The sequence below is a fragment of the Lepidochelys kempii genome, chromosome 2 (assembly GCF_965140265.1).
Source record: "Lepidochelys kempii isolate rLepKem1 chromosome 2, rLepKem1.hap2, whole genome shotgun sequence".
Classification (NCBI taxonomy): Eukaryota; Metazoa; Chordata; order Testudines; family Cheloniidae; genus Lepidochelys; species Lepidochelys kempii.
The window spans coordinates 182,932,343-182,948,303 of NC_133257.1; the positions used below are offsets into that span (position 1 = coordinate 182,932,343).

Here is a 15,961-nt window from a genome sequence, read left to right on the forward strand (position 1 = left end):
CTTCTCCCGGGCAGGCAAGAGATGAGGATGGCTAGCAGTCGTACTGTACCATCTTCTGCCAAGCAGCCATGAGATGTGGATGGCATGCAGTCCTTCTGCACCGTCTGCTGCCAGCCAAAGATGTAAAAGATAGATGGAGTGGATCAAAACAAGAAATAGACCAGATTTGTTTTGTACTCATTTGCTTCCCCCCTTCCACTGTCTAGGGGACTCCTTCCTCTAGGTCACACTGCAGTCACTCACAGAGAAGGTGCAGTGAGGTAAGTCTAGCCATGTATCAATCAGAGGCCAGGCTAACCTCCTTGTTCCAATAAGAACAATAACTTAGGTGCACCATTTCTTATTGGAACCCTCCGTGAAGTCCTGCCTGAAATACTCCTTGATGTAAAGCCACCCCCTTTGTTGATTTTAGCTCCCTGAAGCCAACCCTGTAAGCCGTGTCGTCAGTCACCCCTCCCTCCATCAGAGCAACAGCAGACAATCGTTCTGCACCTTTTTTCTGTATGGATGCCATACCAAGGCAAGCATGGAGGTCGCTCAGCTGACTTTGGCAATTAGGAGCACATTAAACACCACACGCATTATCCAGCAGTATATGCAGCACCAGAACCTGGCAAAGCGATACCGGGCGAGGAGGCGACGTCAGCGCGGTCACATGAGTGATCAGGACATGGACACATATTTCTCTGAAAGCATGGGCCCTGCCAATGCATGCATCATGGTGCTAATGGGGCAGGTTCATGCTGTGGAACGCCGATTCTGGGCTCGGGAAACAAGCACAGACTGGTGGGACCTCATAGTGTTGCAGGTCTGGGACGATTCCCAGTGGCTGCGAAACTTTCGCATGCGTAAGGGCACTTTCATGGAACTTTGTGACTTGCTTTCCCCTGCCCTGAAGCGCATGAATACCAAGATGAGAGCAGCCCTCACAGTTGAGAAGCGAGTGGCGATAGCCCTGTGGAAGCTTGCAACGCCAGACAGCTACCCGTCAGTTGGGAATCAATTTGGAGAGGGCAAATCTACTGTTGCGGCTGCTGTGATGCAAGTAGCCCACGCAATCAAAGATCTGCTGATATCAAGGGTAGTGACCCTGGGAAATGTGCAGGTCATAGTGGATGGCTTTGCTGCAATGGGATTCCCTAACTATGGTGGGGCCATAGACGGAACCCATATCCCTATCTTGACACCAGAGCACCAAGCCGCCGAGTACATAAACCGCAAGGGGTACTTTTCAATAGTGCTGCAATCTCTGGTGGATCACAAGGGACGTTTCACCAACATCAATGTGGGATGGCCGGGAAAGGTACATGACGCTCACATCTTCAGGAACTCTGGTCTGTTTCAAAAGCTAAGGTAAATAAAGGGACTTTATTCCCAGACCAGAAAATAACTGTTGGGGATGTTGAAATGCCTATATGTATCCTTGGGGACCCAGCCTACCCCTTAATGCCATGGCTCATGAAGCCATACACAGGCAGCCTGGACAATAGTCAGGAGCTGTTCAACTACAGGCTGAGCAAGTGCAGAATGGTGGTAGAATGTGCATTTGGATGTTTAAAGGTGCGCTGGCGCAGTTTACTTACTCGCTTAGACCCTAACAAAGAAAATAACAGAACGCCACTAGCCGTCACCTTCAGTCCCCAACTAAAACCCCTCCAACGCATTATTAAGGATCTACAACCTATCCTAAAGGATGACCCAACACTCTCACAAATCTTGGGAGACAGGCCAGTCCTTGCCTACAGACAGCCCCCCAACCTGAAGCAAATACTCACCAACAACCACATACCACACAACAGAACCACTAACCCAGGAACCTATCCTTGCAACAAAGCCCGTTGCCAATTGTGCCCACATATCTATTCAGGGGACACCATCACAGGGCCTAATAACATCAGCCACACTATCAGAGGCTCGTTCACCTGCACATCCACCAATGTGATATATGCCATCATGTGCCAGCAATGCCCCTCTGCCATGTACATTGGTCAAACTGGACAGTCTCTACGTAAAAGAATAAATGGACACAAATCAGATGTCAAGAATTATAACATTCATAAACCAGTCGGAGAACACTTCAATCTCTCTGGTCACGCAATCACAGACATGAAGGTAGCTATCTTAAAACAAAAAAACTTCAAATCCAGACTCCAGCGAGAAACTGCTGAATTGGAATTCATTTGCAAATTGGATACTATTAATTTAGGCTTAAATAGAGACTGGGAGTAGCTAAGTCATTATGCAAGGTAGCCTATTTCCCCTTGTTTTTTCCTACCCCCCTCCCCAGATGTTCTGGTTTAACTTGGATTTAAACTTTGAGAGTGGTCAGTTTGGATGAGCTATTACCAGCAGGAGAGTGAGTTTGTGTGTGTATGGGGGTGGGGGGGTGAGAAAACCTGGATTTGTGCTGGAAATGGCCCACCTTGATTATCATGCACATTGTAGGGAGAGTGGTCACTTTGGATGAGCTATTACCAGCAGGATAGTGAGTTTGTGTGTGTGGTTTTTGGGAGGGGGGTGAGGGGATGAGAGAACCTGGATTTGTGCAGGAAATGGCCCAACTTGATTATCATGCACATTGTGTAGAGAGTTGTCACTTTGGATGGGCTATCACCAGCAGGAGAGTGAATTTGTGTGGGGGGGTGAAGGGTGAGAAAACCTGGATTTGTGCTGGAAATGGCCCAACCTGATGATCACTTTAGATAAGCTATTACCAGCAGGACAGTGGGGTGGGAGGAGGTATTGTTTCATATTCTCTGTGTGTATATAAAGTCTGCTGCAGTTTCCACGGTATGCATCCGATGAAGTGAGCTGTAGCTCACGAAAGCTCATGCTCAAATAAATTGGTTAGTCTCTAAGGTGCCACAAGTACTCCTTTTCTTTTTGCGAATACAGACTAACATGGCTATTACTCTGAAACCTGTCAATATTCCCACTGTTATTACTGCTTGCTGTGTGCTCCACAATATCTGTGAGAGTAAGGGGGAGACGTTTTTGGCGGGGTGGGAGGTTGAGGCAAATCGCCTGGATGCTGGTTACGCGCAGCCAGACACCAGGGCACTTAGACGAGCACAGGAGGGTGCGGTACGCATCAGAGAAGCTTTGAAAACCAGTTTCATGACTGGCCAGGCTATGGTGTGAAAGTTCTGTTTGTTTCTCCTTGATGAAACCCCCCGCCCCTTGGTTCACTCTACTTCTCTGTAAGCTAACCACCCTCCCCTCCTCCCTTCAATCATCGCTTGCAGAGGCAATAAAGTCATTGTTGCTTCACATTCATGCATTCTTTATTCATTCATCACACAAATAGAGGGATGACTACCAAGGTAGCCCAGGAGGGGTGGTGGAGGAGGGAAGGAAAATGCCACACAGCACTTTAAAAGTTTACAACTTTAAAATTTATTGAATCCCAGCCTTCTTTCTTTTGGGGCAATCCTCTGTGGCGGAGTGGCTGGTTGGCCGGTGGCTCCCACACCGCGTTCTTGGGCGTCTGGGTGTGGAGTCTCTGGAACTTGGGGAGGAGGGCGGTTGGTTACACAGGGGCTGTAGTGGCAGTCTGTGCTCCAGCTGCCTGTGCTGCAGCTCAGCCATACACTGGAGCATACTGGTTTGGTCCTCCAGCAGCCTCAGCATTGAATCCTGCCTCCTCTCATCATGCTGCCGTCACATTTGAGCTTCAGCCCTGTCTTCAGCCCGCCACCTCTCCTCCCGGTCATTTTGTGCTTTCCTGCACTCTGACATTATTTGCCTTCACGCATTCGTCTGTGCTCTGTCAGTGTGGGAGGACAGCATGAGCTCGGAGAACATTTCATCACGAGTGCGTTTTTTTTCTTTCTAAGCTTCACTAGCCTCTGGGAAGGAGAAGATCCTGTGATCATTGAAACACATGCAGCTGGTGGAGAAAAAAAAAGGGACAGCGGTATTTAAAAAGACATTTTATAAAACAGTGGCTACACTCTTTCAGGGTAAACCTTGCTGTTAACATTACATACATAGCACATGTGCTTTCGTTACAAGGTCGCATTTTGCCTCCCCCCACCGCGTGGCTTACCCCCTCAACCCTCCCACCTCCCTGTGGCTAACAGCGGGGAACATTTCTGTTTAGCCACAGGCAAATAGCCCAGCAGGAATGGGCTCCTCTGAGTGTCCCCTGAAGAAAAGCACTCTATTTCAACCAGGTGACCATCAATTATATCTCACTCTCCTGAGGATAACACAGAAAGATAAAGCACGGATGTTGTTTGAACGCCAGCAAACATATACTGCAATGCTTTATTGTACAATGATTCCCAAGTACGTGTTACTGGCCTGGAGTGGTAAAGTGTCCTACCATGAAGGACGCAATAAGGCTGCCCTCCCCAGAAACCTTTTGCAAAGGCTTTGGGAGTACATCCAGGAGAGCCACGAATGCCAGGGCAGAGTAATCCTTTCACATGCTTGCTTTTAAACCATGTATAGTATTTTAAAAGGTACACTCACCGGAGGTCCCTTCTCCGCCTGCTGGGTCCAGGAGGCAGCCTTGGGTGGGTTCGGGGGGTACTGGCTCCAGGTTCAGGGTGAGAAACAGTTCCTGGCTGTCGGGAAAACCGGTTTCTCCGCTTGCTTGCTGTGAGCTATCATCTTCTTCGTCCCCAAAACCTGTTTCCGTATTGCCTCCATCTCCATTGAAGGAGTCAAACAACATGGCTGGGGTAGTGGTGGCTGAAACCCCTAAAATGGCACGCAGCTCATCATAGAAGCGGCATGTTTGGGGCTCTGACCTGGAGCGGCCGTTCGCCTCTCTGGTAGGCTTGCCTCAGCTCCTTCAATTTCACGCATCACTGCTTCGGGTCCCTGTTATGGCCTCTGTCCTTCATGCCCTGGGAGATTTTGACAAAGGTTTTGGCATTTTGAAAACTGGAACGGAGTTCTGATAGCACGGATTCCTCTCCCCATACAGCGATCAGATCCCATACCTCCCGTTCGGTCCATGCTGGAGCTCTTTTGCGATTCTGGGACTCCATCATGGTCACCTGCAGCTTGCCACACTGGCCAAACAGGAAATGAGGTTCAAAAGTTCGCGGTTCTTTTCCTGTCTACCTGGCCAGTGCATCTGAGTTGAGAGTGCTGTCCAGAGCAGTCACAATGGAGCACTCTGGGATAGCTCCCGGAGGCCAATACCGTCGAATTGTGTCCACAGTACCCCAAATTCAAGCCGGCAAGGCCGATTTAAGCGCTAATCCACTTGTCTGGGATAGAGTAAGGAAATCAATTTTAAGAGCCCTTTAAGTCGAAATAAAGGGCTTCATTGTGTGGACGGGTGCAGGTTTACATCGATTTAATGCTGCTAAATTCGACCTAAAGTCCTAGTGTATACCAGGGCATAGTCTGTTATATACCTTCCAAGTTATAGACCATGAAATTACAACATCATAAAGAGTGCTGGAGCAGTTACAACGGAGAAAGGGATTTAGAATGTATAATTTGATTGTGTTCCAAAATTCAGACATCCTGGCTGCAAACAGTAACTGCTAACAAAAATATTACTGGAATGAGGAATATGGTCGTTTGCCTTCACGATATAACCTTGGAAATAGAAAATGCAAAAAATAAATTTTAATACACAAACGTTTGTACAACATTGTTCCTCGCAAGGAATATACTATAGTAAGGATATGGAAGTCAGTATCTCTGCTTGCTTATAAGTGATGGACTTATTAATTTCAAAACAAACTGAAGAACTTTAAAACTATATAGTTTGTAAATTATATGATGGAATAACCTCAAACACTATTGACAAAATAAAAAGGAGAGAGAGAAAACTGGACAAATGGATAATTTAAAAACAAAGTTGGACGGACTAAAATTCTACATTAAGAGACTTTTTAGGTGCCTACGTGTCACTGGAGTAAAATTTCAAATTGGTATTTGTATGCAATAGAACTTAATGTGTACATAGTGATTATTAAATATCTAAAGACACACCTTAATATCTACATTTGATATTTTGACTTTAGCGCCATCTAACAATTATAGAACAGAAGTTTAAAAGCCATGTACATCTCAATTATAATTTAAAAAAAAAAAACATTGTTAGTAGTTTAACTATACACAGGACTGGTAGCATGGCTTATTAATAAGATTGCCCAACACTTCCTAATATGAGACTCTATTTTCAGTTGCTTATAATCAGCTTGCCAAAATGTATCTATTTGCGCTGGAATTTTTCATGCCAGATGTCTGCCTGAGGTAGTTTGTTTTTTTTTTTTTGGGGGGGGGGGGGGGGAGGTTAGAAAATTTCTGCCGTTTCCAAGAATAAGACTTAAAAAAAAAAAAAAAAAAATCTTTTCTCTAGCTCTTCTATGCTTTGGAGAAGGGAGCTGATTTTTGTGCCAGGGAAAAAAACATTTTGCCATCCCCATGAAAATCTGCCCAAATTTGGCTCAATTATAAACCCATGAAAAATTGCAGTTTGCACATGCTCAGAAGAAATTTCTTAGAGCTCTGAAGATTCTGTCCACGCTGAGCATTCTCAAGCCTTTCACCGTCTCCATGTATGACCAGACTACGCATGTGCCATTCCCACAGAAAGATTGAGTAGGCTCCAGCTCAGGGCTATGGGGGCATAAGTGGTTTTTCATTTAACAGCTGTTCACAGCTGCTCAGGTTTGGTATGGGAACAGGCACCAGAACTAAGAGCTGGGAGCCTATGCTCTCTGTGACACCCCTTAATTCAGCTCCCAGGTGTGGATGCATTGTGATACAGTCTTTAGTTACATGATCACATGGACCCATGCCTCATTCAGTGTACTGGATGGACCTGCATGGGGATAAATGAGGGTTCTGTAGCAAAGGAGGCTGGTGCGTGTAGGATCCCTGCCTCATTTGTTGCAGAAGGCGGAGGGTGTGTAGTGAATGAGGCTAGGAACTGCAGGAACAGAAAGGATGGTTTCATAATTGAATGCTGCCCTGGAAAATTGGCTGCTATTCCTACTTCTGCCACAGAACTCCTATGTGACATTAGGCAAGTCACTTACAACTAACTTTTCACAGATGACCACAGATCGTGTGTTCTTCATTTGCTGAGTGTCCATCTTATATCCTGGAGTCTGATTTGCTAATGTGCTGAGCACTCAGAGCTACAACTCAAGTCAATAGGAGCTGTGCTTTGAACAAAAAATAATGCTAAGTGGTCTGAAAAATCAGTTCATAGGAGTCTCAGACTGGACACCCAAAATTAGTGGAAGCTTTTGACCTTAATCAGTTCCCCCATCTGTAAAATGGGGATAATACCACCTATTCTCATAGGGGTTTTGTGAAGCTCAATTAATGTATATTTATGAAGCACTCAGATACTATTGTGATGAGCACCACAGACAAGCTCATGAGAAAAATTAATAATTCTGTCTCCAGAGCACGGTTTGAACAACGTGCAGTAAATAAGGTGTGTGGCCACACACTGAACAATGAGGAGACAATAAAATATTAAGTGAGCATCCTCCATCCTATGCATTGAATGAGGCAGGAGCCTGTGGAACAAATAGTATGTAATTAAAGACTGTATCATATTGCATATGCACAAGGGGGCCGAACTAAGGCTGTACAGGCAACCTTAATTCTGAATTTCCTAAGTTTTGAGTGCTTGACTTTGCAACCTTAATAATCTGCTTTTAACAGTTTGTAGAATAAACAGTTCAAGTCAAGAAAAGAAGCTCTGCACAAAAGACTCACTTTATTCCTATTGAGAGGAATAATCTGAAGGTTTAATCTGAAGCACTTGCTGAAATTGTTATACATAATAGAGTGAAAAAACAAGCCCCAGGTAGCATTAGTGTCTATAAACACTTTGGACTCAATTCTTGGTTTATTTTAACATTTCCCTCCCATCGTACTGGCAAACAAACCATAGAATTAGTGTTAACAACTTCAAACAGTTGACAGAGAAAACAATGACACACCTACATCACAAATACCATTAACTCTATTAGACAGGTACATATATACAACATCAAATTAAAGTTTTCCCTTCATTTTAATAGATAATAAATTTGACTTTGTGTTCCCTTTAGACTCCTTTTGGGCTCCCTTTCAGACTTTAAAAACAGCTGATAATCTTTCCTGAATACCTTTTATCATCATGCCCCGCCCTCTATCACCAAAACTATAAATAGGACAGCTACTTAGATACCAGTGGTTTGAGCATTAGCTTGCTAAACCCAGGGTTGTGAGTTCAATCCTTGAGGGGGTCAGCTAGGGATCTACGGCAAAAAAAACTGGGGTTGGGTCTTGCTTTGAGGAGGGGGTTGGACTAGATGACCTCCTGAGGTCCCTTCCAACCCTGGTATTCTATGATTAGAGTATCCCTCAAAAATCTGACTTCTTATATTAATATAACATTCAGATACAGTAGCTAGTGTAAATAATTAAAATTAAAATAAAATAAAATATTCTTAAACACCCAACCCAAAACCCTACAAACAAAATCTTCATATTTGACTTCAGAAATGTTCCCAGTAACGTTTTCGGATATTCTTTGCTATTTCTCAATTACAGTTACTCAAACATTTTGCTTTCATAAAGAGCACTAGTCAAAAAAAGGAAATTAAATGGAGGAGTCCTTCAGGACCCTTTTCCTGCACACTTTTCCTTGAAGACTAGTCAGACCAGTGACTTTCCTACAAGCTAAGAAAGGTTGCCTTTCCAGAAAGTCACATTTAGCTTGGGGGGGGAAGGGTGTTACAAGCCTGTCTTGCAAAACTCTTAGAGGATGAACGTGCAGTCTCTGCAGCAATCCCACAGTAGGGGATTGAGATCTGAACACCATATCCCAGAGTGGATCACAGAACACACATTGTAGTCCACAGAAAATGCCCCAGTGAGAATTCCAAGCAGTACTGTCCCCCTTGGCAGGCACAGTATCTCCTGGTGTTCCAGGGAGTGCAGCTTCTGTTCAATGCTTTCTCCCACATCTACCTACCCCGGCCAGCTACACTGACTCATACAAACAGGGGAACCCGTGGCCCTACTCTCAACCTGCCACATCCACTTTGTAGAAGTTATTTCTTGAGCACTGCGTGGAGAACACAAGAACTGGGGCAATGCTCCTTATGCCCTCCTCCTCCCATGTTCATCCATATAGACTCCGAACACAATCTGCAGATTTGGTATTTATATATATATGGTGCAGACTAGACATTAAAACAAACAAACAAGCAAACAAAAAACGGAGAGCGAGAGGGGGGGAACGGATGGAGAGAGGCAAGCTCAAAAATATCTTACTTTCTTCTCTAAGTCACTGATTTGAATCCGGCACAGGTTAGTAGTCACTTAGACTTCAGAGTCTCAGGTGAAGGAAGTTTGGTGGTCTCAGTCCAGTTCCTGGTTGAAAGATTTCCGCCTCACCAAAACTGCACTATGATTGATTTTAATTTGTCCATCTTATTGACAAGCCCAGCACAGAGGCCATTTGGGCATGGAGATCGGTATCTTCTAACCCCAAAGGTCATCTCTCCAGGAGAACACATTAATGGGGCAGTGGGGGAAATCATTCACTGCTACTACATAAGCTGTACCTGTCCTGTGGCTTAGTTTCTCAGACTGCCAACCTGGTACCTTTCATCAGCAGTAAATTTTCTCTCTTTCTTTTTCTATTTCCCCCCCCCCTCTCTCTCTCACACACACACACACACACAAATAAAAAATAGTGTCTTTTAATCAGGCATCATATAATTGCTCTCCCAAAACTTAAATGTAACACATTAGCACCAGTTGGTCATCTTGTGTCAGAATGTCATCCCAAACTGAAATTAGATAATTACATGCCAAACAGAGATGCTGTTTGGTAATGAAATCCAAGAAAGATTTTGTTCCTTAATATTTGTAACTTTTCCTATGCTCTGATTTTTTGTGTGTGGATAGGTTGTGGTAATAAACAACTAAACCAGTCTCAGTGGAACCCTGAGAGCTGCCAAGTTAAAACCCGTACTGTACAGAAGGCAAGGAAGAGCAGGAGCAATCATATTATAACGAGTGCTTTACTGTGCAATTATGGGGAGTCAGTTTTGATTATCTGATTCAGACAAAGGGTCACAAGGCCTGATTCACGGCTGGCCTGCACCTTGTGTAGTCATTTACACCAGTGCAAAGTAGGTGTAAAATGCTACCAAATCAGAATGGTAACATTTTACATCCATTCCATATTGGCACAGGCTACTACACAAGGTGCAGAATAGCAGTGAATCAGGCCTGCACAGTTTATAAAGCTGTATCTTGGAAGTGCTGCTGGTCTTTCTGACTATACAGTCTGAGGCAGGAACACAGCTGAAGGGGAAGCGGCTGCTCCCTCCTATCCATTCTCCGGCCTTACTGCTCTGTGGCTGACCAGACAGGCACTAAAGATAATGGTATTAAATATTTTTAAAACAACCCATTAGATGTTATTAAATATCCTAAGTAATTTTATTCATAGTAAAAAACTATTTTGATTAAATTAATGCCACTGGGGACTTTCGGCAACTTTCATAAGTTGATGAATGACATTTGCTATTTTATTTTTTATCCAGAAAGTGACATTCCGTATAATTTATCGCAACAAATGCATCTACACAGCAAGTGGCAGAAAGTCTCAGAGCCTGGGTTGACAGATTCAGGCTTGCACTACGGCACTAAAAACAGCTGAGTGGCCCTTTGGGCTCAGGCTTGAGCTGTGGCTCTGAAGCAAAGGGAGGGGTTTATGCTACACAGCTGGTTTTAGCACCGTAGCCTGAGCCATATAAACTAGCCATCATGAAGTTTAGACTTGAAATTAGATGAAGGTTTCTAAACATCAGAGGAGTGAAGTTCTAAGGGGAGCAGTGGAGGCAAAAGACATATCTGGCTTCAAGACTAAGCTTGATAAGTTTATGGAGGGGATGGTATGATGGGATAGCCTAATTTTGGCAAGTAATTGATCTTTGACTATTAGTGGTAAATATATCCAATGGCCTGTGATGGGACACTAGATAGGGTGGGATCTGAGTTACTACAGAGAATTCTTTCCTGGGTGTCTGGCTGGTGAGTCTTGCCCACATGCTCAGGGTTTAGCTGATCGCCATATTTGGGGTCAGGAAGGAATTTTCCTCCAGGACAGATTGGCAGAAGCCCTGGGGGGTTTTCACCTTTCTCTGCAGCGTGGGGCACAGGTCACTTGCTGGAGGATTCTCTGCACCCTGAAGTCTTTAAGCCACGAGTTGAGGACTTCAATAGCTCAGACATAGGTCAGGGGTTTGTCACAGGATTGGGTGGGTGAGATTCTGTGGCCTGCGTTGTGCAGGAGGTCAGACTAGATGATCATAATGGTCCCTTCTAACCTTAAAGTCTATGAAAGCCTGAGTTTGTTGATGACCCGGGCCCTGAGACTCAATGCTGCTCGCTGTGTAGACTCACCCCGTAAGTGCTGCACAGAAATCCATCATAGCACAGTATTCAAATAGATTATCGCCTTTCTTAATGTATTGCTGCAGAACATATCAAATACCAGAGGGATCTAGTCTCCAAGACAGTGTCTTCTTCCCATTCTAAGAAGTCATTATCATATCCACATCTTCTTTGTGGTGAGGAGGTATGGTAAGTAGCTCTTTCTGAATATTTCATCAATGTCACTACAAAAGTAGTCAATAATGGATGCTAAACCAGCAGTATACTTAGATGCCTGCTGCTACAGAGAAACTGAACATACGGCTCCTCAACATGCTTAAACTCTACTAGCCTGAGAGATGCCCATGATCTGTTCTTGAAATCAGGATTCTTGATTTCATGCTGCTTCTACACACTGCAAGTCTATCTCAATGGTCAGTGGCAATTCTGAAATTTGCACAACTACCCAGAAAATGTAACTGTCAGCTTTCTCTAGTTATTCAGCAAACACTCTATTTCATGTGTTGTAAATATTTGTCTCATGTTATATAAGCCAGCTTTACCCAGAAGAAAACACAAGGTGAATTAGCTGAGACAAGAGCGTTGCAAAAATTACAAGTTAACCTCATAAGCTCACACTATAAAATCATGTCAAATGGGCTGATGCTCTGAGGTTTTTTATACAGTCACCAAATAAATCATTTTCATGTACAACTAGTCGTGGTTCTGTACAAAATTTTAGAAAAAAATAAAATACACCCAGAAAAAAAATATTTACAGCATTATCTTTAACATAAATTACATTTCTATTCTATATAGCTTAACTTTTCCTATATTTATCTTCCTATTCCTGAACAAGGGTAACGGGAGTAGACAGACACTTAGGTAATCAAAAGATATCTATACAGAGCAATTCCAATCTAATTAAAATGTCTATCCTCAGAGCACATAAAGGTCCCATTACTTTTGCTATCTATTAATAATCATACACAAAGAATCCAGAATATATATGCCAAGTGTTATATCTATAAAATGTACATCTACACAGGCAGCAGTTTTGCATTACAGATTTTAATTTCTACCAAAAAGAGATTACTTTAGACTGAAGGACAGTCAACTAAGAGGTGCCAATGTATTTCAGCATAACACCAAGATTTGCAAAGAGATTCAATTTTATATGAATTTTCTGAAAAAACATAAAAGAACCTCACAGATCATAGTACTTGAAAAGTTTCTCCAGTGAGCAGAGCTTGTGCTAGATGAATGCTTTTAAGCTTCAGCCATTGTTAGTAAGATCAGAGGAGGAGTTCTATGAGTTTCTTTTTTGTTTTGTTTTCTACCTACCCTACTGTGTGGTTTCAGAACGTATCCCAAAATATTAACAATGGGTCTTTGGTGCCTTAATGAAATGAGCTGGTGGCTTCAGACCAATCCTCAGATAATAATCATCCACATCACAGAACACACCATCACAACTGGTATCCTTGTTGAGGAGTCTCAGCAGAGGCCAAAGATCGCATAGGCACAGAGACTGAACTATACTCTCATTTTTAGAAATGATCCTTCCAAGACAGCATGGACATAAACTGATGGAGTAGGGAACCTTGCAATGCCATTGTCCATGCTGAATCAGTCCTGTAGATAAACGGATGAGGGAATACTCTATGTGTCAAGCTGCAACAGTTCAGAAATACAAAATTCATTTCCCCGCCCCAAATATGCTGCCAAAAATAAATTGCCTACAGAACAGTTATCACCTTGACAGTAAAGTGCAACCTGTAAAGAGTGTGAATATGAGAGAAAATGCGAAGGAGGGGGGAAAAATGGACAAAAAGAATGATAGAACTGTTTGTGTTAAGAAAAACCATTAATAACTTTCATGGACATAACAAGAGTTCACAATATAACTGAAAAAATGCTTACTATAACTACTGACTGAGCTTTGGAAATCTTTTACTCAGTAGAAATAGTCTCACTATGGCTCTCACTGCAGATAAAGATAATGCAGCCTAATTTGATGACTGTTTAGGTAACAAACAAAAGACAGCACTATTTAAGAGTTTTTTGCTGGGAGTAGAGATGAGAGAGGTTGTCCAGGATTTTAAGAGTTGAGATGAGATATATCTAAACTAATCTCACCAACCTAACTTCACTTTAAAAATCAGTAAACAAATGTACATTACAGGGCAACAGTAATTCAGCATTAGGCCATTTAACACTGTTATGCAATGTAGTAATGTCTGCCAATTGCTGGATTGCAAATCTGGACATAGCACTGTCTGTCTTGACAGGGAGACAACAGGAGAAGCAACTCTGAACATGCCATTTATGTTGATTCTCCCTTTTGATACCCAAAAGCATCTACAAGAGACATTCCAGACTCCAGCAATCATACAGACCTTAGAAATTTAAATACCATGATAAAAAAGCTTTTTTAGTTAAACAATGGAACAAGACAATGCAAAAGATGAACAAACAGTCATTGCTTTATGGCACAGGCCAAAATACCACACAGGTTTGGTCCAAAGTCCTGCACTGCATCATTGCTCTGAAAAAGGTAAGGGGAGAAGTAAGAGAATTCAAGGAGTATAAAGGATGATGCTCTTTCCCCTTACAGTCCCCATTAAACAACTGTAAAAAAAAAAAATCATAAAATAGCGGAGAAGAAGGATATACATACCTAACATTTAATACAAGCTTAATATTCTGAAGCCACTGAACTATTTATCCTTTTGTTAAGGGTATGCCTGTGATGTTGCAGTGACATATTGGGCTATCAGAGGCAGAAGGTGGAGTAAGCTAGAATTTACTCAATTCTTATTTTTTTAAGCTGTCCTCCATTTATAAATGCTTATCTGTTCCAATACTGTTTTTTAAATCTCTTTCTTTACCTTTTGGGACATGCCCATCCCCTATAGCCCATTCCTGATCCGTATCTATTATTGTAAACAGCTATTTTAGTTTAAAATATTTTTGTCTGCATAGTCAAATCCTATTCTGCCAACTCTGTTTAAGATCACTTTATCCTCAGAAAAAAGTCCTTAAGTCTGAAATTATAGAAAATCATTTATCCATCGGAATAAATATTAACCTTGGTATAGCCAACATTTACCAATTAAGCAAATTGAGTCATTGCTTCTCTAAGGACTAATTCTTCTCAGAGGCCAGTCAGAGCAAATGCAGCCTCACCCACAAAAGTTTTGTATTGGTTTCAACTAGAATATCTTTTTTAAAAAAAAAATATTCAAGCATACACACTGAAAAAATGCACTGAGCAGCCAACAAGAAAACCCAGAACCGTAGGACCTAGATGTCGTATGTACCGTCATAACCAATCTCTACAATTGAAGGGGAGGGGGAGAGGAGGGTGCATGAGAGAAAGAGAAAGAAACCAGTATGGTACATGGAACTGAAAAATAACAAATAATTAATGCACAGAACTAACAGACTTGTTAAATCCCATGCATCTGGGGGAGTCTCCCTCCTTTGGGGCCCCAATTTTATCACCCTTATTCACGCTGGGGAGTACCAACCTCACAGAAGTACTCACACTAAACTCTATGGGACTGCTCACCAAAGTAAGTACTACTCAAGGAAGGAAGGGTGACAGAAATCAGGAACCCAAATTAGTTCTAGGGATAGCATTAAAAGTCTCTTTGGTGATGAAAGGATTTTGCTGTATTTGTCAACCAAGATTTTCAATAAATGAGTGAAACCTCCAAATCTCATTCATATTGTCACCCCTCCTCCCCCGCAGTGTGAGACACCCAGCAAATGACCCCTGCCAAAAATAACAATAATGCAGGCACACTTTTATCTTTCATCCTGGTGCTGAAACATGAAACACACAAGCACAGACACAGGAAGAGGGACCCAGAAGCAGAGGGGGTTAGCTGTGGGGTAGGAAGATGAAGGGAAAGGCAGATGTGCGTAGGGCAGGGCAGAAGGATGGAGGAAGGCACACAGGGTAGGAGGGGAGCAGATAAAGAACTGAAGACGGGGAAGAAAAGGCTGGGGAGATAAGCAGATGTTGTCGGAAGGGGGTGAACAGAGGTGAAAGCCGGAGGGGGGCGGGGGGAGGAAAGGGTGAAAGGCGAAGGAGGGAGGCTGTGGGGAAGGGGGAATTATGGCAGGCGGGGAAGGGGGGGGAGGAGGAGGAAGCACAGGGCAGGAAGCAAGCAGGCCGGAGGGAGGGGGCAGGGGCGGGTGCGCCCGGGCCTCTCCCCTCACCTGGCAGCCCTTCTTGTGGTGGAACCCGACCACCACGATGTGCAGCACCGGTCCCCGCTGGCTGCCGGGCGGCGGGGGCTTCCCCTGCGTCTCCATGGAGGCCCGCGGCGGCCTCTCGGGAGGGTGTTTACAGCGGGCCGGGCTCCTCTGCGCGCCCCGCCTCCCCCGCGCCGGGGCCGACACGGAATAAGCCCCGAGCCGGCCAGGGCCGCTCCGCTCGCCTTGCCTGTGCCGCCCTCCTCCGCTTCCGCAGCGCCGCAGCCGGCCCGGCCCGCCCCGCCCCGCCGGGGGTGGAGCGGGGCGGGGGCGGCGCAGAGTACAAGGGCCGGCCGGCCGCCTGCCTCCTGCTGCGAGTCCTTCT

The 15,961-nt window shown here is 43.9% G+C and overlaps 1 protein-coding gene and 1 long non-coding RNA gene across 2 annotated transcripts in view; both read right to left on the reverse strand.

The window, feature by feature from the left end:
• The window catches only part of AVL9 (AVL9 cell migration associated), a 71,910-nt gene extending 56,038 nt beyond the window's left edge, over positions 1-15,872 (reverse strand). Inside the window, exon 1 of the mRNA XM_073332959.1 lies at positions 15,601-15,872. Coding sequence (XP_073189060.1) covers positions 15,601-15,696 — 96 coding nt within the window. The 5' untranslated portion in view covers positions 15,697-15,872. The remainder of the gene's footprint in view (positions 1-15,600) is intronic.
• Positions 3,282-10,206, reverse strand: LOC140907318 (uncharacterized). Its single transcript, XR_012157449.1, has 3 exons — positions 9,256-10,206; positions 4,477-5,562; positions 3,282-3,889 (listed from the first exon to the last, which is right to left on the reverse strand). It is a non-coding gene; the product is annotated as an uncharacterized lncRNA (long non-coding RNA).
• Positions 15,873-15,961: the final 89 nt, after the last annotated feature.